At 41.4% G+C, this 27,708-nt stretch overlaps 1 protein-coding gene across 1 annotated transcript in view; it reads right to left on the bottom strand.

Annotated features, from left to right (window-relative positions):
- Positions 1 to 2,394: 2,394 nt before the first annotated feature.
- Positions 2,395 to 27,708, bottom strand: part of FSHR (follicle stimulating hormone receptor) — an 83,176-nt gene continuing 57,862 nt past the window's right edge. The window contains 11 exon segments of the mRNA XM_068406526.1: positions 2,395 to 2,709; positions 2,711 to 3,247; positions 3,249 to 3,302; positions 3,304 to 3,372; positions 3,374 to 3,448; positions 3,451 to 3,628; positions 11,428 to 11,613; positions 16,410 to 16,484; positions 16,601 to 16,669; positions 20,503 to 20,580; positions 22,795 to 22,866. Coding sequence (XP_068262627.1) covers positions 2,395 to 2,709; positions 2,711 to 3,247; positions 3,249 to 3,302; positions 3,304 to 3,372; positions 3,374 to 3,448; positions 3,451 to 3,628; positions 11,428 to 11,613; positions 16,410 to 16,484; positions 16,601 to 16,669; positions 20,503 to 20,580; positions 22,795 to 22,866 — 1,708 coding nt within the window.

The following is a 27,708-nucleotide window of genomic DNA, read 5'->3' as shown; positions in this document are numbered from 1 at the left end:
ACTTCAGGTCCTGTGCAGCACATGTGGGTGGGATGACATGTGCCTCAAGAATTTCTGTGCTGTCCTCCTGCTAGGGACAAGGCAAAGTGCAGGCTCTACTTGCTCTTCAAGTATCATCCCTTGTCTCCTCAGGAGGATGAGCCATGGGTTAGATGGCTTCATCCCTTGGGCCCTGGTCTGTCTCTGGCTACAAGACGCAACCCTGCAAGGTCTCTTTTCAGGGGTATTTATTTCTCAAGCATATTCAAGTGGGTCCTGATTCTGCAAATGTCTGGGCAATGGTTTTGCATGAAGTAGGTGAGATGTACTAAACTCATGGGCCTGACATGACTGTGAGAGAATTTACAAGACTGTCTTCGACTACGCCTGTACTTTTCTGGACTGCCAGGTCTCATCCTATTGCCTTTGCAAAGGGTCAGGGCCCAGGCAAAAAAGTGTGATGCGCTGAAAGGATTTTTCCCTATTTATCAACAAAAATGAGCTAGTATTTGCCTAAGAAAACCCCTCATTTTTGGCTCAAGAATAGATTCAGGAGCTTAAATGCAACTAGAATATTTGTCATTTTGGAACATCATCATTCAGACACTTCCATCGGGATGGGTTTTAATGGCTGCAGACCAGTACACTGTATATGACATAAAACATTTGTGAAGTAGTAGAACAGCTTCCCAGAGATGAACTGTCTTTCCTGTTTTGCTCTCTCATTCTTCCTTCTCCTGCATCTTGGAGGGAGCGTTACTTGTGTTGGGTAATGAAATTTGCCCCCCGAAACACACTATCTTTGATCTCCCCTCTTTTATGCACTAGGGAGCTGATACTTCCTTCGCTGGTTAGGACTGAATGAGTAATCACCTCCTGTAGTTATTCGCATCAGGTTCAGATGCTGAAATGTGAAGCTGATGACAGGAGGAATGATGAATAGAAGCATCAAGAATTGCTACTGAAATTTTAGGAGTTGTAGGCAGGAAATATTCAAAGCACATCACATTTAACCATGAAGACTCCAAAGATTTATAATCTCATGGGCCAAAACTGTGAATGGTTTGTGAGGTGGGAATGAAACCCAGACTCCTGTCCTGGTATTTTCTTTATGCCCACATGCCCGCATATAGACACACAATCAGTCTGAGAAAACCCTACCCAACCCTAAATCTTTAGTGTGACTTGAAATGATTAACCCTCAAATTTTGATATTCAAATCATGTAAAAACTCTGTATGTTCATTGAATTGTTATTCAAAAACCCTGTAAAATTAGTAAATCTTGATTAAGAGTTTTTTCTTTTTTTAAATTTTTATTTCAACATATGCAGTGTACCTTTTTTTCCGGGTCTTTCAGTCTGGACCTTCATCTGATAATGTGAACATGAAGGATTTTTTTTTTTTAGAAGGGAAGGGGAAAGAGAACTTTTAGGATTTCACAAAGACTTTTGTTCAGGTTTTCAAAAGCCATACCTGGATCCATCATCCCTTATATAGCCCAGACAGTGCAATGCGTTACTACTGCTGTAGAGCAGAACTGCCACAGGTATCATGTTAGAGCAGCCCATTGGCCCATCTTCCCATATCCAAGGGGCCCAGCCACACAAAAGTGATTTTAACCCATCTTCGTGAGACCAACTTGAGAAAACATCCCCCCTGTTATGAAGGGCTTCTGCTGCTCTCATTCTCACCTTGAAAACAAAACCCAAACCAAACACCTTGATCCAAACCCAGGTGAAATCTGGTTCTCTAAGCCTGCCAATCTAGATGAGCACAAATCCTACCCAAAGTGACACTTTTGTGCAGCAAGGTAGGTCCATGTAGTGTGGAACAGCAAATATCAGCATAGCTAGAGATGCCTCATGCCCCTCTGTTGTGGTCAACAGAAATGGAAACAACACAAGATAGTCTCAATTCCTAGTAAGTCTGGGCTGAAGGAGGGCTTTAAGTGGCCTTCTGTCTCCTGTAACCCCAGGAGATTTGGTTAATGAAAGAGCTAATTACATCTCATTGTTATAACCTGCTTCACAGACAAAAAATTAATTCTACATAGTTTTGTCTTTCAACTGTATATAACCACTACTTAATTATAAATAAACAGCTAACATCTTCCTAGAAAGAAGGAAATCTCTGCCTGTACGGTGGGAGATACCAGTTTATAATCTTATTTATTTCTTTAGACAACTCTACAAGGACACTTTGGCACATATTGAAGTTTTGTTCTTTGTCCTTCAAGAACTGATGAAGATGATGTGTCATCTCTGATGACTGTTCATTGAACAAAAATAGCAAAGTGAAAATATTTTTTTTTCTCATAAAAAATAAGTTCACATGCTTTCTGCTGAAGTCATTATTCAAATTCACAGTTGAAAGTGATTATCACGCTTCCTCAGACACAAATTCATATAAGCATTTCAGTTCAAGTGATTCAGAGGAACCAATGAATAAATAGTCCCATCACTGTTTTTTGATGCAGGAGGGCAATGGCCATTTCTCGTGTGGAAATTATGAGCAGATGAGGAGGTTTCTGTTCTGTAAATCTGGGCTTGCATTTCACAGCAACCAAACTTGCTCAACAGAATGAAGAAATCCCTGCGGAAAGTCTTTGTGAAAATGGCATAGAGGAAAGGATTAGCACAGGAATTGATGGGGTAAAACAAAACCAGAAGGATCTTGGATTTGGACACTGTGATGAGAGGAACCTTGAGTGAGGCTGATATTGCAAAAAAAAGATATTGGTGCCATGCAGAGGAAGTCCGTGAAGATCAGTATGGCCATGCGCTTGGCGATCTTGGTGTCACTGTTTGAAGAGATGACATTAGGGTTTCTCACAGTAAAGTAGATGCAGATGTAGCAGACACATATGATCACAAATGCAAGTACATTCAACACTAAAAGAAATATAACATAAGCCTGAGACAATGGTGTTTCTATATCCATGGGCAAACAGATGCTGACCTTCATGTAGCTGCTGACTCCAAATATGGGAAGAAGTGCCACCGTGAAAGCAAACATCCAGCCAAAAATCATTAAGATCACAGCATGACGAAATCGAACCTTGCGGTCCAGTTGCATAGCATAGGTGATGGTGTGCCACCTTTCCAGGGTTATCACAGTCAGTGTGTAGACTGAGAGTTCACTTGCAAACACTGTAAAAAATCCTGCAGCATTGCATCCTGCCCCAGTTTGCCAGTCTATGGCATAGTTGTAATACTGGCTTTTGGTCTGGATATCTACAGATGCAATAAACAACAGATAGATACCTATGGCAGAGGTCTGCAAATGCAAGATTGCACATTAGAAAACGAGGTACAGTGAGTTTTGTATTGACTGCTTATTAAAATAATGAGAACAACAATATTCCCAGTGATAGCTAAAACATTGATAAACCCCTATCAGGACTCTCAGAATGTTGTATCCCATGATATCTTCACATGGATTGAAAGCATCGGGTTTAGGTGAGGCAATCTACATTAAACTATTTCATTGCATAAACCATAGTCAAATTCATTCTCTGCTGGGTCAGATCCTATGCCGTAGTTGGAAATATAATCTTCAGCTGCAGATCGTCTACGTATCTTATCGCCAGACTGCTCATGAAGATCTTGTTTGGCCTGATATATGCTACATATCGGGTGTAATTCAGTGCTGAAATTGTAAAAAGAGTTGGAAACTAAGAGACACAGCATGAGGCATAAAACAAACATGAAATCATCCAGTTTCCATTAACCACTCAGTTTTTCTGGTTAGCTCATTATATAGACTACCTTGGTGCTTGAAACTGATAGTCTGGTTGGTCTCTATTTATAAAATACTACATAAAAGTGTAAATGATTTGGAAACATCATAAAATATAAAGGAAAGGAAAGCTTGATATCTGCTTTACTAGCAATCATGATGCAGTTGTCCACCTGGACAGGTGCATTCTCTAAGAAGCTGTCCTTATGCCAACTGAATTTCTCACATAACGTATCACTGATAAGCTGATTCTTGTATGGGTGAAACATGTGATGATGAATTCCTACATAAGACTGAACTGTGAAGAATGAGTCAATTCAGCTGTGCTCATAAGGAGGCTGTATAATGACAATAATGCTGCTATCCCTTAGTATTACTCTCAAATTCCCCTTTTCCTAGAGTTTTTGGCAGGTCAGTGTGCCATATTCAATCTTGTAACTCCTTCAGGGCACAGAACAACTCCAGTTTGTGCCATTCATTTTGAGTATCTCATGCCGTATTGGTAACTGGCTGTTAACACAAATAAATAACATAAGTTCATGCAGTCTTCCAGGTAGTCTCTAGAAGCCAGATGTCAACACAGATACAAACACAAGACATAGTAGAACATTTTGCTTAGAACCTGTTTTTCAAAGAAAATGGATTTGAAACCAAGTGAAGCAAAGCCAAGCCAAGCCAAGCCAAACCAAATGAAACCACACCACACTAAACCAACCCAACATTTCTGTAGAAACAGTATGCTTTGTTTCTGTCAGAAAGTATTTTTTGAAATATTTGCTTATTTTAGAAAAGGTAGATAAAGGAAATAAGGAAAAGAGTTTCAAGAAAAAATGCCTTTGAAGGTAAAACTAGTATTTTTTGACAGTTTTGTGTTTTACTTTATTTCCTAGAGGATTAACTCTATGCCCTTCTTCTCCATGCTAGGCCAATGGAAGAAACAAATGTTTTGGCTGAGATGATTGATAGAAAGATGACCATTTCCATCAAGCTAAGAAATTTCAAGGCATGTTAACAAGAAACAAAGGCGTCAGACTTTATCAACTGCTTCTCCTAGGGTGCCTGTGAAGTTTGGTTGGTCCCAGGAGCTTACATTCATAGCTTTACAAAAAAAATGACCCAGACCTGTTCTGAGTTAGGGAATAAAACAGCTGACAATGTGTTGCAAAACCAATACAGTTCAACTCTGCCTACTTTTATCTACAGCCTAGACAGCAATTTAGGTGTATAATTTCTAGGACAGGACCCCAGCTTATCTTCCACCCTGACTTGCAGTACAGTTGAGAGAACATTAGGTTGAAATTGTTAAACGATTGGTAGCAGCTTGAAAGGGAGAATTCTTTTTTGTAACCTAATTTTACCCTTTGACTTTGTGCACTCACTACATCTACCAAAATCAAGTTTAAAAGGTCTGCAGGAAAGGAAAACTAATGAAGCCCAGCACCAGAAGGTGAGGGATATTTCCTATGAGGTTCTGAGCATCCTCTACTATTATCAGTATTTTTTATCTTACCTGTCAACTGAGGTAGAAAACTGATTTTCTGTGAGGTCAAATATGCACTGTGGAGGTCACAATAGCAATAACAAGGCATTATGTTTTGCTCCCCTGTGTTCTGTTCACATAAGGATGAGTGAGGGGTCCAGTGTATTGATCAATATATCAACAGTTCTCTAGTTGAAAGGGAATACATGCTTCCAAGGAACAATAACAGGAGAGAAAGTCCCTCAGTTATGAGTGCAACAGGCACTCAAGGGCAATGAAAGCTACTGCAATTGGTGATTCTTCATAAACGAACTCGAGGAAATGTTTTTATCCAGTCATTTCTCAGCTATGAGTTAAAAATAAACCTTTTCCCAAACTACAGAGGCACTGCCTGGAGTTAAATCTGTCCCCTGATAAGACTGCTATGTAAAGCCAATTAAATATTTCTGACTATTACAATTTATTCATTCTTGAATTATTTTACAGCCAGTGATCCCAAATAAAATCAGGTTCTCATGGAGTTAGCTGCTCTGTTTGCTTCGAGGATGTGTGGCGGGGAGTCTCCCAGCTGGTTACCTGTACTGTGAGCAGATAAGATGGGCAGTTGCAAACTCCTGAGGGAAAGAAGAGCCATTCTCTGGTACTGACTGCTTACTGTTTCTTCACCCTGGGGTGTTTGCCCTTTGTGCTGTACAGTGTGTTCAGAGCAACAAGCTAGAACATTTTTTGGCAAGGGATGCTTGCTTCCTTTTGAGACAGTAGATATAGTAATACAATTCATTTATTCGGTCTATTTGTAACCCTCTGTTACTGTTTAACATTGCTTTGCTCAAGTAAAGCCTCTGAAAAACAAACTAGAGAAAGGACAACTTAAAGAATAACATTAAAATTGGCAGAGTGCTCTGACAAAAATAAACAAAAATTACTATCTTTATACAAATGGTTATGTGCTCCGTCCAGATCTGGTGACAGCAGGAGCTTGTGTGCTGAGAAACATGCTCAGTAGAATAAATAGTCCTGACCTAGGTTCTGTATTAAGCCCCATCTAAATCCAATCATCCTCTCTGAAAAGTGACATCGAGTGAGTTGTGAGCAACTGATACTATGTTCTCATGAGATGAGGCCCAAACACGACTCCTGATGCTGCCATGTTTTTTAAAAAAGTAGGATTTCAAGTGACAGCTCCTCCAAAGGATAATGATCAAGTGTAAGGACAGAGTCATATCAATGTCATTCTTTTAGGCAGAAAGTGATCTTTATGTCAAAGAAAGGCAAAAGCTTGCTGAAGTTCATAATGGTCTATGTCAAGTTGAGAGTTTTAACATCCAGCCTCTGCCCTATCTACACTTCAAGTATATTATTTTCCAGTCACAGAAAAATGTGAGGGGAGTTCAACATACTGCACTGGGCTTGTCCTAAAAAAGCAGTTTACCTTCTGTTAGGCCAGCATCACAATATTCCAGTATGATAAATCTACAGCTCAATACTTATCATACAATCCTTCTTGGAATGAGAAAAAAAAAATCAAAATTGCCTATGTTATAATTTGTGTCTCAGTCTGGCAGAGCTGTGCTTGACGCGACATCCTCCAAACTTTAGAAAGCACTGCCACTGTAACAGGTTTAAGGTTTCTGTTATTGTAACAGAGCTTGTTCGCTGGTGCAGATGGATTTGGGATGGGTGATCGAGCATGATTCACTATGTCAGCTTATTTTATCTAAAGTTCTCAAGTGCTGCAAAAGTCTCAAAGAGGGGAAATCTTACATAAACGGGGCAGCCAGAAAGGGGCCACATATTCCTGTCTTAATTCCTTCCTGGATTTCCCACATGAACACCAACTGCTACCCTGATCCTTAGAAACATACTTCTGGGGGTAATGAGGCATCCTTTTTATCCTCCCTGGACTACCTGGAAGAATTCTGAGGCCCAAATGGCCACGGGAGAACAGCTGCCTTCTGTGAAGGTGCACAGCAAGTCACATCACGGTAGTCACCACCACAAGTAATGCCTGCTGCACTGAACCAAGCACAGCTCTTGCTGAAGAGAGAAATCCAGTTGACGACTGGTCAGAAGTGATGTTCCCCAGGGCTCAGTATGGGGGCCACTTCTCTTTAATATCTTTATCAACAATCTGGATGAGGGGATCGATTGCACCCTCCGTAAATTTGCAGACAACACCAAGTTGGGCAGGAGTGTTGATCTGCTTGAGGGTAGGAAGGCTCTGCAGAGGGATCTCGACAGGTTGGATCGATGGGCCAAGGCCAACTGTATGAGGTTCAACATGGCCAAGTGTCAGGTCCTGCACTTGTGGCACAACAACGCCATGCACCTCTACAGGCTTGCGGAAGAGTGGCTGGAAAGATGCCTGGTGGAAAAGGACCCGGGAGTGTTGGTCAACGGCCGGCTGAGTATGAGTCAGCAGTGTGCCCAGGTGGCCAAAAAGGCCAACAGCATCCTGGCCTGTATCAGAAAGTGTGGCGAGCAGAACTAGGGAAGTGATCATCCCCCTGTACTCGGCACTGGTGAAGCTGCACCTTGAATACTGTGTTCAGTTTTGGGCCCCTCACTACAAGAAATATATTGAGGTGCTGGGGCAAGTCCAAAGAAGGGCAATGAAGCTGGTGAAGGGTCTGGAGAACAAGCCTTATGAGTAGCATATGAGGGAACTGGGGTTGTTTTGCCTGGAGAAAAGGAAGCTCAGGGGAGACCTTATCACTCTCTACAACTACCTGAAAGGAGGTTGTAGGAAGGTGGGTGTTAGTCTCTTCTCCCAGGTAACAAGTGATAGTACAAGAAGAAACAGCCTCAATTGTGCCAGAGGAGGTTTAGATTGGATATTAGGAAAAATTTCTTCAGCAAAAGGGTTGTCAAGCATTGCAACAGCCTGCCCAGGGAAGCGGTTGAGTCACCATCCCTGGAGGTGTTCAAAAGAAGTGTAGATGTGGTGCTTAGGACATGGTTTAGTGGTGGACTTGGCAGTGCTAGGTTAATGGTTGGACTTGATGATCTTAAAGGTGCTTTCCAACCAAAATGATTCTATGATTCTGTGATTGTAAGAGATAATACACATTGTGTGATCAAGCGCTGCAAAATATTAATAACTCAAACAACTCCAGCAGTTGTCAATGCACATATAGCTTGTGCCAGCTGTCAAGAAAACTGCTTTGAAATGAATGCAGATGTAGCTACTCTACATGTGACTAATCTCTGCTGAAGTGTATAGTAATATCTTTGGTATTCAGCTGAACTGAAATGCATCCATTTTCTCTTTTTAAGCTGGAGAGAGGATATCAGGCTCCCATCAATTTCAGTACAGGAGACATGACTGTGTGAAAGAAATTACCATTTTTAATTATGCTTTAAAGCAGTTAACAGGAGTGGTTGATCCAAATAATTGGTTCTAATAATTTTGCATTTATGCTTAACATTTTTTAAAAGATACATCTGGTCACTATTAAAAACATATATAAATACATTTAACTTTGTTCTGTTGACCAGGGTGATACTGCCACATGCACATTTATTCAAGTAACCATACATCATATAAAGAAAAGAATCTCCAGCTTGCATATTGTTTCTTACCATTGCATTACACCTGATACTATTGGGGACGATGAAATTGTGACCAGACTTGCTCCAGAAGCAGCCAACCGCTGCATGGTGTTCCAGCTCCACTCGCTGGCCTTCCGCACTTGGGTTGTGTGAGTTCTGCACGGTTCATTGGCATTTGTTTGCAAAATTGCGCTTGCCCAGGCTGTGGGAAGGGCTATCAGTGTCCTTGACTTCTTACCTGCCAGGGCAGAGGCTTCCGAAAGTGGGGCTGTACTAAGGGAGAAGTGAGTGCTGTGGGCTTCAATTCTCTGAGGCAAGCGTGACATAGAATCATAGAATCATAGAATGTTAGGGGTTGGAAGGGACCTCTGGAGATCATCGAGTCCAGAGCAGGACCTATCTAGGGCAGGTTACACAGGAACGCATCCAGATGGGTCTTGAAAGTCTCCAGAGAAGGAGACTCCACAATCTCTCTGGGGAGACTGTTCCAGTGCTCTGTACCCCTAACAGTAAAGAAATTCTTCCTCATGTTGAGGTTGAACTTCCTGTGCTCTAGCTTGCATCCATTGCCCCTTGTCCTATTGCAGGGCACAAGTGAAAAGAGGTTGCCCCTTTCCTCTTGACACCCAGCCCTCATATATTTATATACATTAATCAGATCCCCTCTCAGTCTTCTCCAGACTAGAACTACAGAATAATTTAGGTTGGAAAAGACCTTTAAGATCATTGAGTCTAACCATAAACCTAACACTGCCAAGTCTACCACTAAACCACGTGCCTAAGCACCACATCTACACATCTTTTAAATACCTCCAGGGACAGTGACTCAACCACTTCCCTGGGCAGCCTGTTCCAATGCTTGCTAACTCTTTCACACAGAAGTTATTTAAAGCCCAAATGATGGGAGTAGATACTGAGAGCTTACCAAAGGTCAGGAACATTTCCTCCTGTAGCTTTCCTTCAATAGTAACTCTTACTCTGTTTTTGAAAAATCCAGTAGCCTAATTTAAGAGGTAGATTCTGGGATTTGGGTCCTGATTTGGCCCAAGCAGCCCAGAAGCCGAGTACCTTCAAAAATATGAATCATAGTGATATCAAGGTCTCTTTGAAGATTCAGGACTAAACATGCTTCCATTGGACTCTTCAGCAAATACCACTTTGCCACCAGTGCTGGAAGGACTGGACCCGTTCCTGCTTAGCAAGCGACCAAGCACTGTGTCTGCATAAGCCTGCAGAAGTATGTGAAAATGTCTCCTGCTGATAAAATGCCCTAGCGAAAAGTTTAACATTTTGGGAAAAAATGGGCAATGGGGGATGTATTCTGTCAGATACTTCCCTTATCACTGCAGTCTTCACCATCAGACTTGCACTCTCCACCATCAGACTTGCACTCTTTACACAGGTAGTTTTGCAAACACACATAGGTGATATTTATTAGCTATCAGCACAAGCAAGATCAGTTATCTTTCATTGCCTGGTGACAATACAATGCTAAAAGTAAAATAAATGGCTATTATAAGTATTGAAATATAAGTTAGTAATAGTTTATGCTTTCTCTGCATGGTTTTACTTTTCTTTGAAGTTTTAGGCAACTTCTGAAGACAATGTCTTGAATTGTAACAATGATCCATATCTTTTTTTTTTTTCTGCCGTGGCAAATTCCAACTCTTTGAGGACATCTAGCAAAGGAAGAACTTCGAACAATAATGGGTTGCCGTAGGTACCAGTTCCTCATGTTTTCCAGTGGCACAAACTCAGGAGGTTCATTATCTAGTTAATGTGTACATTTAAAGTCTATCTGAGTAGCTGAAAATACTCAGTGAGGGTCACTGATACCTGAAGTCTCACTGCAACTTGCTAATGGAAAATTAAAACAAGCATTGAAAATTACTACGGGAGTCTAAAAAGTCTACTTGATAACCCTTTCACATGGAAGTTATTTAAAGCCCAAGTGAGGGGACTAGATACTGAGAGCTTACCAAAAGGTCAGGACCATTTCCTCCTGTAGCTTTCCTTCAATAGTAACCCTTACTCTATTTTTGAAAAGTCCAAACCCCACTCACGCCCCACCCTCCCACCCCCCTCTGTTGATTTGGGTATAAGAGGTCTGCTCTAGATTAACCATTTCAGAAATCATGTCCAAAAATATTGTGTATGTAGACTCGACAGATAACCTGTCTGTGGTGCTTGGTTGGACAGTGTTCCAACATCAGCGTGGCTTTCCGAGAGAAGAGTTTAAAATCACTCAGTGGTCCTGTTACCCTCCTGAATTGATGGCCAAGTATTGACGAGCTTCTCTGCAAACACAGCTTTCCCTCTAGCTACCTCCTGAAAAGTTATCAAACTTTTCCTGTTGAATGTCTTCAGCAAGGCTCCAGGCTGATCCAGGAGGGCAGATCCCAGTGAAAGATGGACCTATGACATGTGGGGGCTAGAGTTGCAGTTGGGGAAAAACCTGATGCTAACACAATTATCAAAATTTATTACTCCCCTGTAATGGAGAGGCAGTGCACTGTGTAGCATGCATAAACTGATGTGTACTGTACATTTATGTATTTCTACCCATTTACTTACCTGCACTGAAGACACCTTTTCTATCCAGATTTTGAGGAAGTTTATTTAATTCACTATCAAGTGTTGAGAAGCACCAAAAAGAAAAACAAATGAAATCACTTACTTTTGTCTTTTCCAGTTTGTAAATGCACAGCAATGACTAGGATAGGTGAAGTTTGCCTCAATCAAAGATCTAAATTTGCTTAAATCAGGAAGCTTTTTTAAATTGTGTGTAGACCTTGCTCTTAGCTTCTTAATGAGTTCTAATCCATGACTTGGCAGGAAACTGATTCTTGTCCTTGAAATATCCCTTTAAGAAAACATATGAAAGTCTTGGTAAAAAGCAAATTTACTTCTGCTCAACAGTGGATATGTGTTTTAGACTGTCCTACTTGTTCTCAGAGTAGTGAATGGAAAGAGGTCAGCTGGAAATCCACGCTGAAAACAGGATCCAGGAATAAATTAGGTGTTCCTCCAGGAAACTTGAACCAATATTGAAAACAACAATCAAGTGATGTTAGTCTGGTTTGAGAAAAAAGAAAAAAATTCCAAATCCCCCTGAGTAAGAATTAACAGGGTCATAAACCATTAGTGCCATATGAGTCTTTGTTTAGTAAATACCCAGTAAATGCACCAATCACCTCTGAATACTGTCACAGGATAAAAAAGGCTGATGAAATCACAACAGAAGTTTGTTACATGAACATCACATCATGGGAAGGCTGCTGTGGAAAAGGCAATAAACACAGAGAGAAAGGCTCACAAGGGGGTACAGATGTAAGGAGAGGTTGGGGATATCAGGTTTTTTACTCATTAGGAAGAAAAAGAGATTAAAGAGAGACAGGGGTGACACGGTTCAAACTGTGATGAGCAAAAATAACAGAACATTTCTAGAGGTTTAAAAATGAAGAGAGCACAGACAGAAGTGAAGAAAGGGGCAAGATTAGAGGAGGTTAGGAGAGATGTATTTATGTTTAAGGCAATTACTGTGTGGGACAGGCTATCAAAGGCACCGATGGAAGCAGCAGCTATGAACGTACTAAAGAGAGCATTAGCGAGGATTTAAAAGGAAGAACACTGTGCACATACTAAATCTTGACATATGCCACGCAGGTGGGGAAAGGGAAGAAGGACCAAGGCTGCTTCATCTTCAGGCTAAGAAATACTCAGGATCCTGTCCCCATGGATCCAGGGTATAAGAGCTGGGGAAAAATGTCCCCACATTTACCTCGCTCGGGCACGAACTCTGTCCCTCAGCTTGTGGCAGCAGAAGAGCACACTCCTTTCTCTTAGAGCAACAGCAAAACTGACTATGAAAAATCACGTTGCCCTCCCTCAGGCCTTGTGCTCTTATGGCCTGAGACTAGTCTAGGATGCAGCACTTGCTGAGGCTGCTCTGCTCTTTTTTTCTCTAAGAAAGGAATTTTCCCTAATCAAGGAATTGGACTGACATTATTTGTAATTTTCTCCATGCTCCCTCCAAGGTACAGTTTCCAATTCATCCGTAACAGTATGATGTCAGGACAACATGTTATTTGATCTCTATTACCCAACATGCACAAATTGTTTTTATTATCGTATTAATGCAGTAGAGTCATGCCACGTGAGGGGGAGACCAGCTTTCAGCAGCATGTAATAAACTTCAGACAATTGCTACATATTATATGCACATTTACACCTCTGTTGTCTGTTCTAAGAAACAAAATTAATACCAGAAAGTGGCTCTGCTTGAACTCACAGTCTTTAGCTTAGGCTGGTCAAGTTTAACAAACTCATAGGCAGCTGATAAAGCAGTTACTGGTGGTGGATAAAGATGATCTTTGTGTCCATGCTGTGCCCACAGCTAGAGTCTTTGCATCCAGGTTCTGAAGGAATGTACCACCTTCAACAACTGGGCCATGAAATGTGGCATCAGAGGAGCAAACACAGACCTTGCTCTTCTACGCTGACCTGGGGCCATAACTTCTACTGGAAGGGCATGGTGGACCCGTGGAGTCAGAAATACTTCGACCATCTGCAGGTCAGGCTGAGAGAAGCCATGCTGTGGTCCTGAGGTTGTTCTGGGCCTGACCTGTTTCTCACAGGAGCTAAAAGCAGCAGCTGAGGAGAAATTTTAGGCTATCGATTTCTAACTTAGACACCTGAAGAGGTAATTATGTTGCAAGGAGCAACCTCAATTGTTTCATGGACTGCTATTGCCCTTAGTATGCTGCCTAATGAAAACTGTCATCTAGAGTACAAGCTCATGACTGAACAACTAAACAGCAGTTTTCTGCCTAAATCCACAGACAGCATTACTCATGGCATCATTAAGAGCGTATGAAACTTCACAAGGGCTCATAATTCTCCACAAGAGCAAGGAAAATGTTTTCTTTGGCTTGTTAGCTAAAAACTTTACTGAGTTCAAACTGTTATTACACTGGGTGGAAAAAACAAGTAAATATGAATAGGAATATTACCTAGACTTAAAAATAGCTAAAATGTTACCGAGTCTCTGGCATATCTAAATAATTTAATAAATATTAAATATTTTTCCATGAAAATATTTTCTTCTTCTTTTAAAAATCCTTCTTTTTATGTTCATTATTGAACAGAAGTGAGTTAGGGAAAGTGCTTTGTATACTACTGCAGCGTTTGTTGGTATGTCTGTTAGGTGTAGTTGTCAGTACACCACTGACAGGCCCTCAAACAGCAAACACAGACACAGTGCAGGTGGTTCAGTAACTTGCTCCACCGAGTTATCAAGAGCAGACCTCAGTGCAGAGGGTCTTTTGGATGTTCCTCTCTAGTTAGAGGCTTAATAAATTAAATAAGCACAATGAACAAGATGATAAAGTAGCAGTAGGAAATTAAACCAGAAAGCATTGGCGACTGGAATACATGTTCTTGTACTATTATTGCTTGGCTGCTAGTCATCAACCTCGACAGCAGCTGGTGAAGGAATAGCAAAGTGAATCTGACTTCTCTTCCAATCTTTTCTCTTTCCCACTGGGAGTCTCTGTTGGATTAGCAAAATCACTGACCAACTGATGAAGTTTGAAAGGCACATACAGAAATAGCAAGAAATGGATGGAGGAGAAGAAATCAGAGAGGGGTAGACTGATCTGTGAGAACAATTTTCTCTGTGGTTGTATCTAAACTGATTTCTGGCTGTGCTTCAGGGACTCAGCTGTTGAGCTGGGGAATCTACTGGAGCTCTCCTGTGGCCCCCACACGTGGGTTTCCTGTCGAAGACAAATTGAAAGGATAGGATGGACCACAGCCGTACCTTGCCCTACATCCGATGCAGGATGCAGCCAGAGAACTACTAAAAGCTGGTGTAAGTTGGAAATACAGTGTATTTCTGTATAGAAGGAATGTGTATAGGTGTGGGTGTAATTAGCCATTTGATTTACTTGCCTACTGTCAGTGCTGAAATAATTTAACTCAAAACTTGATGTCTTTCCAAAAGAGATATTCTAATTCAGCCAAGAGCCGTAAGCCTGAGAGAGGAATTGATCCGTGAAACTGTGTAGCCTGTACAAGGGCTGATTGGTGCTTTCTGACATTACTATTTGTGTTTGTGTTTCTTTCACATTATTTTAATGTGCTGAATTGTAAAATGGAAGTTGGTATTAATTGACTGTAGAACACTGGTTCAGGAAGATCAAGAGTTAAAACATCCTGACATTCATTCTAATAAAACATTGCAGACTGCAACACAGATTTTATTGCAGCAACACTATTTGTCCCAGCAAAGATATGATTATGGGTCAATCATTTCGAGAAGTGAAAGTGCATTCCTGGTGTATACTACAGTGACGGATGAGAAAGCAGGCTCTTCTTTCATGATCCCAGTCAGGATAAAAAGGTAATTTCCCATCCATAGAATAGTGGATGTATTGGTAATGGAACAGAAAACTTCTTACACAAATAACTCAGTGTTAGAAATTGAACTATCAAATGAATCTGAACTACAGCCAAATCAATTTGATAAACCTCCAGAATATGATTGTATCAGCTACAGCTTGCAATGAAACAGTGCTTTTCCAAAGAAACATCAATGACATTACTGCTGGAAAGATGCTCCAATGTCAGTCTTTTCCAAAGAAGTAAGACACTTTGAGGAAGTGATGGAAGTGGAGCAGAATGCAGTAACCCATACCATAGCTCTTCATATCATAGATGCACTAACCATCACAACGTGGAAAAAAGGCCTTCAGAAGAGCTCTGATCTGAGCTCCAGGTTAACCAGTCATTTTTCTCCCTCTTTTTTAGATTTCTAACAACTCCAGCCTCTGTGTAAAATCTTCCAACAGCTCCAATGACCCCTTCTCACCCTTTCTGGGTGACTCCTAGCCCTCTCTGGACATCCAGGGTAGATGGGAAGAGAGAAAGGCTCTAATGAATTGGTGAGACAAAAAATGACTCCCATGTCTCTGTTGCAGCTCTTACATATTGTGGCTTGTGCTCAGAAACACAAGCAGTTGTGCACGCTCACAGGCATTTTCAGACCCTATGGCAAACTGTGGCTTGAGGTAATGGTGACTGAGATCCATAAGCATCCTAATGCTCAATTGTCTACTGCTGAGATCTCACTTTCCAGCTTATCATCCACCAAAGACATCCTGCTGTAACTGTGTGATATATCTCATACCTGTCCCTACAAGACATCCCAATCCCTATCCCTCCAGTATAGGGATTTTATCTTCAGAATTAAGCTCCAGAAATGCAGGAGCAGATCTTCAGTGGTAAGCAATTCAGATTTAAGTGTTGAGGACCCACTCGCCTATTCTTGATTTTGCTCAAACAAAAAACTAACAGCATTTTTCCTGGAAAATACGAAGCAGAACTACTCTCTTACAGAGCTTAATCAACTGTGGAGAGGAATCTGGATTTGAATCCCTGGCTCCAAATACTCCCAAAAACTTGAGGACAAAGTGAAATCATGGATCTAGAGTGAAACTTCAGATATGGCTTCCAGTTTTTTCATATTCAGAACTACACCTCCAGTTTTGATCTCCAAGATTTGTGAGATGTTAAAATCCAGACTGGCATTCACATGTTCTTCTCTGTTATTTTCTAGGGACTTAATAATGAGAAAAATAATATCTGAATATTACTTACAAAACAACAGGCCCATTGGCTCCTTGGAAGACTTCATTTGGTAATTTTTCTAGGTTGTGATTATCACTTAGATTTCTGAAAAACACAACAATATTGATGCTAAAACAATCTGAGATTAAAAAAAAGAGCTTGCAGCAGTTACTATCTTCTAATAACTGCTTTTCAGAATAGTAAACAACAGAAATAGTTACAGCTCATCCAGGTAGGTTCCATTAAAGGCATGATTTTCAATTTCCCGAATCCCATTTTTATTTAACCACCTGCAATAGAGAAAAAAAAAGAGTTGTGTTCTTATTTATGCTTCATAACTAAAATGTTTGTAATTCAAATCAGTTAAATGGATTTCAAACAAATAAAATTATTAAATGGATAGTCAAATGGTGATATTTCTGTGAATACCAGTTGGTATGACCCCAATAGCTGGAGGAAGGCTTTAGAGAGTACAGACGTGAGCAGGGCAGATGAGCGCTACCATCAGAGATGATAGCTAGAGTAAGTTTCTGAAGCAAGGGCAGAGCTGATGAAGATGCTGGCACAGCTCACAGCTCCCCTGAGAAGGCTGCAGCAGAGTCAGTGAGGCTGTTCCAGGATAATCCCAGCAAGGGTGAGACCAGAATCTTTTCTGCTGGTGCTGTTGGTGCCACTTAGTTTTACTTTTCTCAAGATGCTTTTGAAACACTGGGCCATGGCTTAACCTCTGTCAGTTATTAGAAAAAAAGACCACTGTCTGCGGTGGTCTCATGTCCTCAGTGGGGCAGGCGGAGAAGGCAGGCTGACTGTCACCGAGCCGTGCAGGAGGGCAGGAGGGGGGTGGCAGTGGTGCCAAACTGTCCGGGAAGTGGCTGATTCCTCCTACGTCTGCTGCCTTGACAAATCATGCTCCCTGTCTGCTCCGCTGCCCCAGCCCCACCTCCCCAGGCTCTGTTCCCTGAGAGGAGACAGGGGTAGCGAACCTGGGAATTGAAGCTCCCTGGGCTTTCTGCCAAGGTTTTACCGTAGTGCATTAACTAATTAATGTTTAACATCCTTCCTTCTCTTCCCTTCATGGTCCTAAAAATTTACATTTGGGTCAGTTATATTTATCATCTTTACGGTGCAGTCTTTCATTTCGCTTGAAGCATCACTTTGCAACTCACGCCCTCTCCAACAGGCAATGACAAGTCTGAGTGATGGTAAAAATGACATGATTTAATTAAACTGTCAGCAAACCTGGATGTTTTTGTTTCTAATTCACGCTGAAAGCTGAGCATGCAAGAGACCCACTTACCTAAAGTCTGAGGTGGTTAGCTAAGGTCAGCATGAAAACCAGTTATGGGTCTGGCTGAAAGGATTACCCTTTTGACCATGCCAGGCAGATGTACATAGCTCGGTGTCTACAATGTCTGTCAGGTCAGATCAGGAGAACTGTCATCGTCCCCTTCACTTGCAAACACTATTAGACATGAATGAGCAGGCACAGAAGGAGAGACATGTCCCTGCTTATAGCATTTAAAACATTTATTATATCACATTGATCTTATCCATTCGTAGCTGCCAGGCTGATATATATGCTTTTAATCACAGTATTATCACCTATTGCGTTCTCTCACTGAACATGATGCTAATGCAATGAGATACTAAGGTCATAAAATCAGAGTCACTGTTGACATACAGGATGGACTATACACTCCTGTCACCTGGCTAATTGCGTACAAGTAGTAAAAAGAGCAAACAAAATTTCACCTAAATCCCAAGACCTCATTATACTTTATATAGACAAGTTTCTACTAAGACAAATTCTCCCCTCACTTTAAATAGCATCCTTACTGACAATGGAGGCAGAGATCCAGAGCTTGGACACATGGGCTTCTACTCACTATTCCATGGCTATAGAGATATTTTTGAAACACACTTTAAAATTCATCTGGTGCAGGAGGCCAGTGCCCCTGAGGTGTAGAGGTTTGGTTAAGTGAGAAGGGGCACAATCTTGTGCCACCGAGCAGTCTGAGCAACCCAGGCTTTGAGGAAGGGTTAAGCCCAGAGCTATCGACCTTGGACTCCCCTTGCACGGTGCAGAACAAAGAACCCCCGTGGTGCCTGCTTCGGCGGGAGGCAAAACTACATCCGGGAGGGGGGGGGCGGTCACGGCTCTGAATATGTAAACCTATGGACCAATCGCAAGTGCGATCGGGGCGCATGATTAACATATGCATAGTCTATATAACCACTGCTTTCTTTGTTAATAAACGAGAAGCTTCCATACTCACCCACGAGCGCGCCTCCCCCGGTTTTCCCCTTACTACACTGAGGTACTATTTACACCCTATTTCAGGGCAGGAAAGCTCTATCTTAGGCTCTAAGTGGCATGCAGACCTGGAAGCAAGGTGAATTTCTAGCACTTCTTTACTAAATGTATCCACAGTTCCAGTCTGTGCAGATCCCATGCATAGTGTAAGATCAGATGCAATCCAAATTACTGGCTTAAACGTGCTTAAACGTGCTTGGAGCCTGCCACATCTAAACCTGCTAAAAGGGGTCCTGGATGTTTTTAATGCCACCTTGACACACCTGATTTCACAAAATGGTGTTGCTGTAGCAGTAACTTTCTATTGTTTTGTATAGTGACTTCCATTTTGTATAGAAAACCAGCAAATTTGGGTCTAAAATGAGGCAAGTTTACCACAGCACAAGGAAAGTCTAATCAGGGACTTTCAAAGAGCACACGCAGGGCCCCTGTCCCAAGGGAGAACAACAACAGAGTCAGGACATGGTCTGACCACGCAGGTCGTGGCCAGGTCTGCTTGCACAGCTCTTGCTGCTCGTGCACACCAGTGGGTACGGGGAGCCCATGGCAATAGGGCTGTTGCAGGAGGCAGGGCAAAGCAGCTGGAAGAGGACATGATCCCCCCTCAGGCCAATTTTGCTAGCAAACCAGCAGCCTTAAGTCCTCAGAGACAACTATCCTACAATACCCAGGCAATAATCATTTAAGCAATGGGACATCCTAGGGAGAGAAGGAAGCCAATTTCATGCTGCTCAAGTGGCACAGAGAGGTCAAATCACAGTAAAAATTTGGGATATTTATCTCACCCCTTGGCGTTATTATGGAAACAAATATAGCACTTGTGCAGCACTTCGAAAACACAAAGTCCCACCTGAGTAGCAAATATTATCATCACAGGAGAAAAGATAAACCAGTACATTTAGGGTATTGTCACGGCCAAACCAGGACAGGTATCATGACTTGAATATATATTTGAGAAAACTGTATGTGTGTTTAAAACTTCAGGGAACTTGACATAGACAGAGGTTGTGCATAACTGATGGGGAAAAAGGAGAGATAACAGCTAAGTGGCCTCTCTTCAAATATTGATGGTCTGACCTTGCTCCCACCAAAATCAACGTGAGCCCAATCAGTCAATCAGATCTTGCTTGTATGCTTCGGTATGCGAGGTAAACTGCACACACACAGTGGGAAATTTTTCCAGTCTGGCCACTGGCTAGGTGAAATGAAGGCAGCTTGTTAGCAAGCAAACAGTACATTTTGATATAACAACAGAAAGGATCAAAGAAAGCCAGACAGTTCATGAAAAAACATGATTGTTCAAGTCAAATGTAGGGTCATCTAACCACGCAGCTTGAAATTGCATTGTGAGCCGGCCTGTATCAATGCATTAACATTGTGTAAAAAATATACCACATTTCCACAACATCTACGTATATTTTGCCCAAGTAATAAATGTCATTGAATGATGTGTCTGACTGTAAATATTTATGAGTCATGCCATCCTTTTGAACACAATTTGTATCGCATGGAACTGTTGTTGTAGGTGGAATATGTTTAACCTTGGCACCAGTAATTACTAAATTTGCTCTATGCTGTGCTTCTAAAATAAAGAGCAGCATTAGAATACAACAAAAAACCCACAAAAGCATTCATTTTTCATGGCAGGAAAACATAATACAGAGATTTCGGGGGTAGAGGAGAAGTCTAAAACCTCAAACTGAATTTGGAAGTGTATAAAATAGTGCCCATCCTCTGGTTTCCTTAACCCTATTCTGGAGAAGAAATGACCTAATGAGGAGAATAGTGGATTTGCTATGCCTTACTCACAGAACCACACTTTCAGAACTCAGGCCCGTGAATGAATTTCTTTTGATTGTATGTATATTGATATTGTCTTGAATATCTCTGAAAAATAAAATACAACAGAAACAACATCTTTTTGTACATCTGTGAGCCTTTCAATACAATATGCTATTTCAAACACAGTGTTTTTCCTAATAGTCAATCTGAGGAACTATTATAGGCAGAGAGTGATGACTAAAGGTTTTAAGACATTTTGTCTGCAGTGCACAAACCTTCCTGGTAAAAAAGGCTGGAGGAAAACATTTCCAGTAGCCCCATACTTTACTCCCAAATATGCTGAAGCCATTAAAATGCATAAAAGCTCAGGTTTTATAACCCTGAGACAGATGAAACAGTTTCCCCAGCAAACACACTACCCAGAAAATGCAAGCTGAGGGGCTTTGAGGCCATCCCTTCTCGCAGCCTCCCAAACAGAAGAAGGAAAAGCCATTAGCCTTTTTGGCCTGATTCAGCAGGGTACCTACCAGCCCACGAATAATTCCCCTGCTGATGTCAATGGGGTTGCTTATAAGCTTTGTATGTACTTAAGAACTTAAGACATGGGACCCCTGTTAATGCAGTTTGTTGAACTGACAAGGAGGCATTTCAGTGTTTCAGCAGTTTTGACTGATACAAGAAAAGGAATGGCAGATATACATTCTGCTGCTTGCTCAAAATAGACCTCAAAGAAGTTAAACAGTATTACTCATAATTTAGACTGGGGATATGGTTGTTTTCATGCTGTTTCTGTTGGAAAGCACGGAACAAAATTAATTATCTGCAAAGCTTGAAATTAAGCGCAGTTCCAAAATTATCTCAGGCTGACAGTTGAATACGAACACAGCTCTGCATTAAGTGACACTTACACAGAGGTCTCGTTCTGCAAACTGAGGTCAGCAGAGGTAGAAATAGGCAGGGAGCACAGCACTCATACAAGTGAAGTGTATCCCTCTGCTAAGGATCTGTACAAGCCCTTTATAAACATCAATGACCCACATAGACTTATCTTTGGGACTCAAATATTGGCACAACCGAAGCCAACGGGAATTTTTTTATTGACCTCAGTGGGGCCAGGGTTTGAAACAAGGTCTAGTTCGGGACTTAAGCAGTATCAAGGCCTAGTTATTCTTACAGGAAAGTGAGGAATTTCACCGGACAAAAAGAATAATTCTTGCTCAGCAGGACACAGTAATTCAAATCTAGTTAAGAATAATGATAAATATAAAAGTATACAGGAGGAAAGCTCCATATCTATTGCATTTGCTTGATGGTTTCAGGGAGCCCTAAAGTGCAGTTCTCAAAATTACATATGTCAAGCTTATTACAGACATTTATTTCTTATGTTATATGTGTGTATACTATATTCAGGCATCCCCCTCCTCGTTTTCTATGCATTTTTTTTTTGTATTAATGGCCATTGCTAAGACAACTGCAGGATTAATGTTTCTACAGCTTGAAATCTTCTAATGAAAGATTTGAACATGCAGAACTTGGCCTGTTCACAATATATCTTGTCCAAAGGAAGAGAAGAAATGGTTGCTTATTTCCTGGGTTTTCTGCTTTCAGTTATACTAAGAATTGATTGAAAAAATTTTTGTCAAGATCTTTTTTAGTGGAAAAACCCCAAGCTTTTGCTGATATGCATTTTTTAAAGAAAAAAGGAACTTTTACAGAAAAAAAAGCCTGCTTTCACACAAAATTTTACACAAATATTTTTTTCCCTATTGGCATTGGAATTTTCCATAGAAAAATGTACTTCATTCTCTGGACAGTTTTATTGCCAGTGAAAAAAATCAGAATGGCAGATATATTTCCCTGTGTTTTTTTTTTTTCTTTTTTTTTTTTTTCTCTATGATGTGGCCAACGCTCCACAGAAGACAGCTGTGAGGTCAGAAACTCTTCCCATGCAGGCCAGAGAACTGTCACCAGGTGGCAACAAATTTCCACTGCCATGAGCCTGGTTTGGATTTCGACTGGTGAAAGAGGAGTAAAAGGCTGTTATCCATCCCTGGGCCATCCAGGCATACACTCATAGCGTAGTTAAAGGAAGACTGGTCTGTAAAGTGCAAGATATAACGCTTTGTAGAAAGGAAACCTGGAGAGAACTGAGACCTTTTGGGTCACATTATCATCAATGCCCACAAAATTACAACCCAAAATACTACCTTGAAGCTAATAAGCGAACAGAAGGGGAATCACAGCTTGAAAGGTTTTGTTGGAGCAGGACAACATTCAAAGGGAGCTTTTAAATAGTGAAAAGCAGACATCAAAACTTACAGTAAAACTTTCTGGAAAGAGTGCACCTTATGGACAGCAGGTAAAAACCAAAGGCCAGTGTTTGATATTAACCTAAAGGGGAGAGAACAGACGAAGATTATTTGCTCTGCCCCAGGAACAAAGCAATAATTAAAAAAGAAGAAAGAACATCGGACTTAAGATGGTAGCCACAAAAGGCAAGGTTTAGCCACATACAGGGGGTTTGCCCACAGGAATCTTGACATTGTAACATAAAAAGCGTTTTCTCCAAAGCACAAGCCCCACTGAAGTCAAGGGAGAAACCCTACCTTAGATAATTACATGGTCCTTCGTGATGATCTCAGGAAACTGTTCGTATTAATTTCCCAGTCACATTCTAAGAAATCAACTGCACTGACACAGGATAATTATTTTCATAGTAGCGCTTTTAAGACAAAAGTATCGACTCACCACAGTTTTAACTTTCTACTCTAATAGATTCCACTGGAAGTAACGTTATTTCATGAAAGTAAGAGAGAATTAGGACATTTTATTCGCCAGTACCTCAAATAGTGAGGAAACAAACACATGGGAAATTTTCAGCAGTTTGTGTGACTGGAAATGGGCCTGAGCCTCCACATTTAACTACCTCCAGCCTCCCACCATGTCAAGCATCACTGGCCTCTGCGCTGCAGTTCCTGTCCATGAAACACCATCCCAGAAATGATGACTCTGAAAGACAACCCTGTGCCCACAACCAGTGAGAAAAGAGGGCCACCAGTACCCACAAGCCACACCACGTCTAATTTAAGCAAATTTTGTTATCCAGAACAGTAGCAAAGGCAGGACAAGCATGATATTGCCATAGAGCAGAAGATGGCTGGTGGCTGTTGATGGCTAGAAGGAGGGCTGAGTGCAGGAGGCAGAAAGAGCTGGACCAGGCTGGGAGTTTTTTCCAGTCACCAAAATGTTTCATTACCATACTGATACTAACAAACAAAGAGAAAATTTGGGGTCTTGAAAGGATAGTTGTCTTTTTACATTTTTAATACGTGAGATGGTAAAGGTAACTTTTCACTGAGAATGTTGGTACCTTAAGAAAACCATTAGTAGTGTAGGGAAGGTATTTTTTTATCCTTGCACTTAAACAGACAATGTTCTTTCACTACTGGAAGTGATTTTTTTTTGCAGATTCATTCCTGAATAATTGAACGATAAAGAAAAGCATTGTTTGAGACTGGAAAAAAGTAACAGTATTCATTTGATGTTTATTATATGAAATCTTTCAGGTTTCATAAACTGAACTGAAACTGAACACCTACACATGACAACCAGATCCTGCGTTTGGGCACTCAGGGTGACACACAGGTCATTCACTTGCATAAGTATTGCTCTGAGCTCCCTGAGGTGGTGTCTGGATACCGTCAGATGTTCACATCGAAAAGCCAACTTGTTATATTTCTCATCTTGCAGTGAAAAGCCATGCATTATATGCAGGAAAAAAATTAAAGAAGTATAAGTGAACATTCAAGAAGCCAATTTAGGAAAGTTGCTGAAATGTCATAGTTGTTTCATCTCAGGAGTCAGAGTGGTCTGACATTGCATTAGCTTAAAAATAACAACTGTCTCATATGACCAAGAAAGCTCTACAAAAATGCCTTTGAAAAACGATTACATATAGTTAAATAGAATGTATGATTAATGAAGCAGGTGGATTTCACAAAGCCCTTATTATTTAAAGTACTTCTGCACTTATACTTTGTGAAAGGAGAATTAGAAGCAGTAGAAGAAGAACCTCCAACTCCCCCCTTACAGTATTTTAAAGTACACGCTCTAAATTACCTGAGATGTACAGGGTTTTAGTTGAAAGCTGCCTTTAATATTACATGAGTCATATGCTAAAAATTCATGCAATTCTTTTTACACATGTTAAATACAAATTATGGAATGCATTTGCCATAGTAGGTAAATGAAGAAGCAAACTGCTGCCAAGTAGTGTGTGGCTATTGCAGGACAGGGGAGAAGACATGAGAAGCTTTCCTTTCTACAGTACTTTCTCAAGAAAATCTCCATCCTCACGTTGCAGTAATGAAAGATGACGGTACTCTAACATATGCTACTCAAATGCTCCTTACTTGGTAACTTGGTAACTTACTCCCAGCATATCAAAATGCCGTGCTGGTTAGCAGGGCTTTCACCATACGTGTGTGAAGAAACACGTTCAAGACAGAATCACAGAATCAATCAGGTTGGAAGAGACCTCTGGGATCATCGAGTCCAACCATTGCCCTGACACCACCATGTCAACTAGACCACGGTACTAAGTGTCATGTCCAGTCTTTCTTAAACACATCCAGAGATGGTCACTCCACCACCTCCCTGGGCAGCCCATTCCAATGGCTAATGACCCTTTCTGAGAAGAAATTCTTCCTAATGTCCAACCTGAACCTTCCCTGGCAAAGCTTGAGGCTGTGTCCTCTTGTCCTATCACTAGTTGCCTGGGAGAAGAGGCCGCCTCCCACTCCACTACAACCTCCCTTCAGGTAGTTGTAGACTGCAATAAGGTCACCTCTGAGCCTCCTCTTCTCCAGGCTAAACAACCCCAGCTCACTCAGCCGTTCCTCATAGGTCAGACCCTCCAGACCCTTCACCAGCTTGGTCGCCCTCCTCTGGACTCGCTCCAACACCTCAACGTCTTTCTTGAAGTGCGGGGCCCAGAACTGGACACAGTACTCAAGGTGTGGCCTCACCAGTGCTGAGTACAGAGGGACAATCCGTTCCCTAGACCAGCTGGCTACACTGTTCTTAATAGAGGCCAGGATGCCATTGGCCTTCTTGGCCACCTGGGCACACTGCTGGCTCATGTTTAGCCGGCTGTCGATCAGCACCCCCAGGTCTCTTTCCGCTGGGCTGCTTTCTAACCACTCTTCCCCCAGCCTGTAGTGCTGCATGGGGTTGTTGTGGCCGAAGTGTAAGACTTTGGGTGATGCCACAGTCCTGATCTTTCCAGTAATCCCAAAGTGTTCAGGGCTCAATTTGTACTGGTGTCAACTGAGCAGCATGAGATGAAGAGGAAAGTGTCTTTGACAAATCGTTACATATTGAAGTAAATCTACAGGTGGCGCAAAACACTGATTGCACAGAGGCACAGAACAGTGATTCGGAGCAGGAAAGGATGTTCTTTTAATTAAAAGAAGAAAAAGAACTACAAAAATATTCAGCTAGACTGCAGCCTAGACCTTCCCTCTCTTTTTATTCAACCAGCAGATCTCCAGAGGCCTTTAAGTGGATAATCTTGTTAGAATGTAGATAATCCAGTTTACGGAATGTCTTTCCTGCAGGACAGTTTTGTCAATATATTTACTGTATAATGTATACATCCTTAGTAGCCTCACTTTAAACAAGTGTCCTCTTTAATCTGTCATAACCGAGTTCCCCCCTGCCATGCATAAACAGCTCGGAAAGAACCTGCTTTTCAGAGAGCTGATGGCTGCTTTCCAAAGCATTAATTGTCTTTCTGAAAAGGCTTACTGGAGTCAGCACTTAAGAAAACATAGCACCATGATCAGCAGAGAAAAAAAAATCTTTCAGAAACTAATTCCTGGAAGATTCTGGCTGCTTATCCCCAGATACAGCAACATGCCTGCTCTTCTTTATGCCAAATTGGTAGAAGCTACCCTGGCAAAACTGCAAACACAATTTACCTCATCAATTTATGTGGGTATTTGCTAAATTGTGAACCCAAGGTGGGCAGAGATAAATACAACATCACTCAGGAAGTGTCGTTTTTGTGTCCCTTAATCATGCTGGTTACTTTATACTGCACGTGAGCTTGACTGCAGCAAGAGATTCCTCCGACACACATGTCCCAGCCTTGCAGGCTAAACCGAGCCTATAATCTACAACACCCACTTCTGGGGCAAGGTCTTTAACTGTGAGGCTGACATGCAAAAGGAAGGAATGAAGCATCGCTTCTTTTTATTGAAGAGCCAACACCACGCAAAGGGTCAGCGATTCTGTGGACTTCGGTGCGTCTGCAGCAAATACAGGTCTGGGTTTAGGAAGCATGCCAGGTACACGTGTGTCAGGTCCTCCACAAAATAACACCAGGCAGGTACAAGCAGCTGCAAGCCTTTTGAGTTGAGCTCTGCTCTCCACAGTGCAAACTCTTTTGCAGATAAAACAGATGCTTTTGTGACCTAAATTTCCCCTCCCCTCTGACAATCCAGCTGTATGCCCTCAAAATTGATCTGAAAGGAGTGTTACATTTAAATCTTTCTATTTTAAGCTGAGATTGGTTAATACAGGATGTTGACACATCCACTGTAAAAAAGAATCGAAGGACACAGATTACACATGAGAACTAATTTTGGAAAGAAAATAGGTTTGAAACGCCATCACTACATTATTAAGCAGACAATGCCACAGCTCTCCGTAATGAGAGCCAGATAAATAATCTTGTACTCGTGAAAAGGTCAGTAAGTTACCATTTCGAAGCAGTCTGTCTCTTTGGCATATATCCAAGCAGACCAATTAACAATTCTCTTCACTGCTTCTAAAAGACTGGTGAGAAAATTAAGGTTCCATTTTTCTAGAAGGTTTAGAGTATTTCAGCATAGCATTTTTTGAGCATTCTCTCTCCTTAGTGTTCTTGCCATACTCGTAATAATGATGGAGGAGACAAAGGCAGGGTACAAATGTATTTGTACCCAAGTGGACAGAGATAAAAGCATATTAATGCTCAACAGCTAGTGGCTGTTGGAGCCCATGAAGCTGATGAGAGGACTGACAAGCCTAGCCAGAACTTCTTGCCTGCCCATAAATGAGACCTGCTGGCTATATAACTATTGTTGGAGCAGCACACCGAAAGCCTTGCAAACAACGTGTTGCAAAGGTCATTAAACTGATGGGCTATGGTGCCTAGTCTCAATCTCAGGCATTAACACTGATTAATTT

This window comes from Nyctibius grandis, chromosome 1 (genome assembly GCF_013368605.1).
Source record: "Nyctibius grandis isolate bNycGra1 chromosome 1, bNycGra1.pri, whole genome shotgun sequence".
NCBI lineage: Eukaryota > Metazoa > Chordata > Aves > Nyctibiiformes > Nyctibiidae > Nyctibius > Nyctibius grandis.
This window is presented reverse-complemented; position numbering and strand designations above follow the sequence as displayed.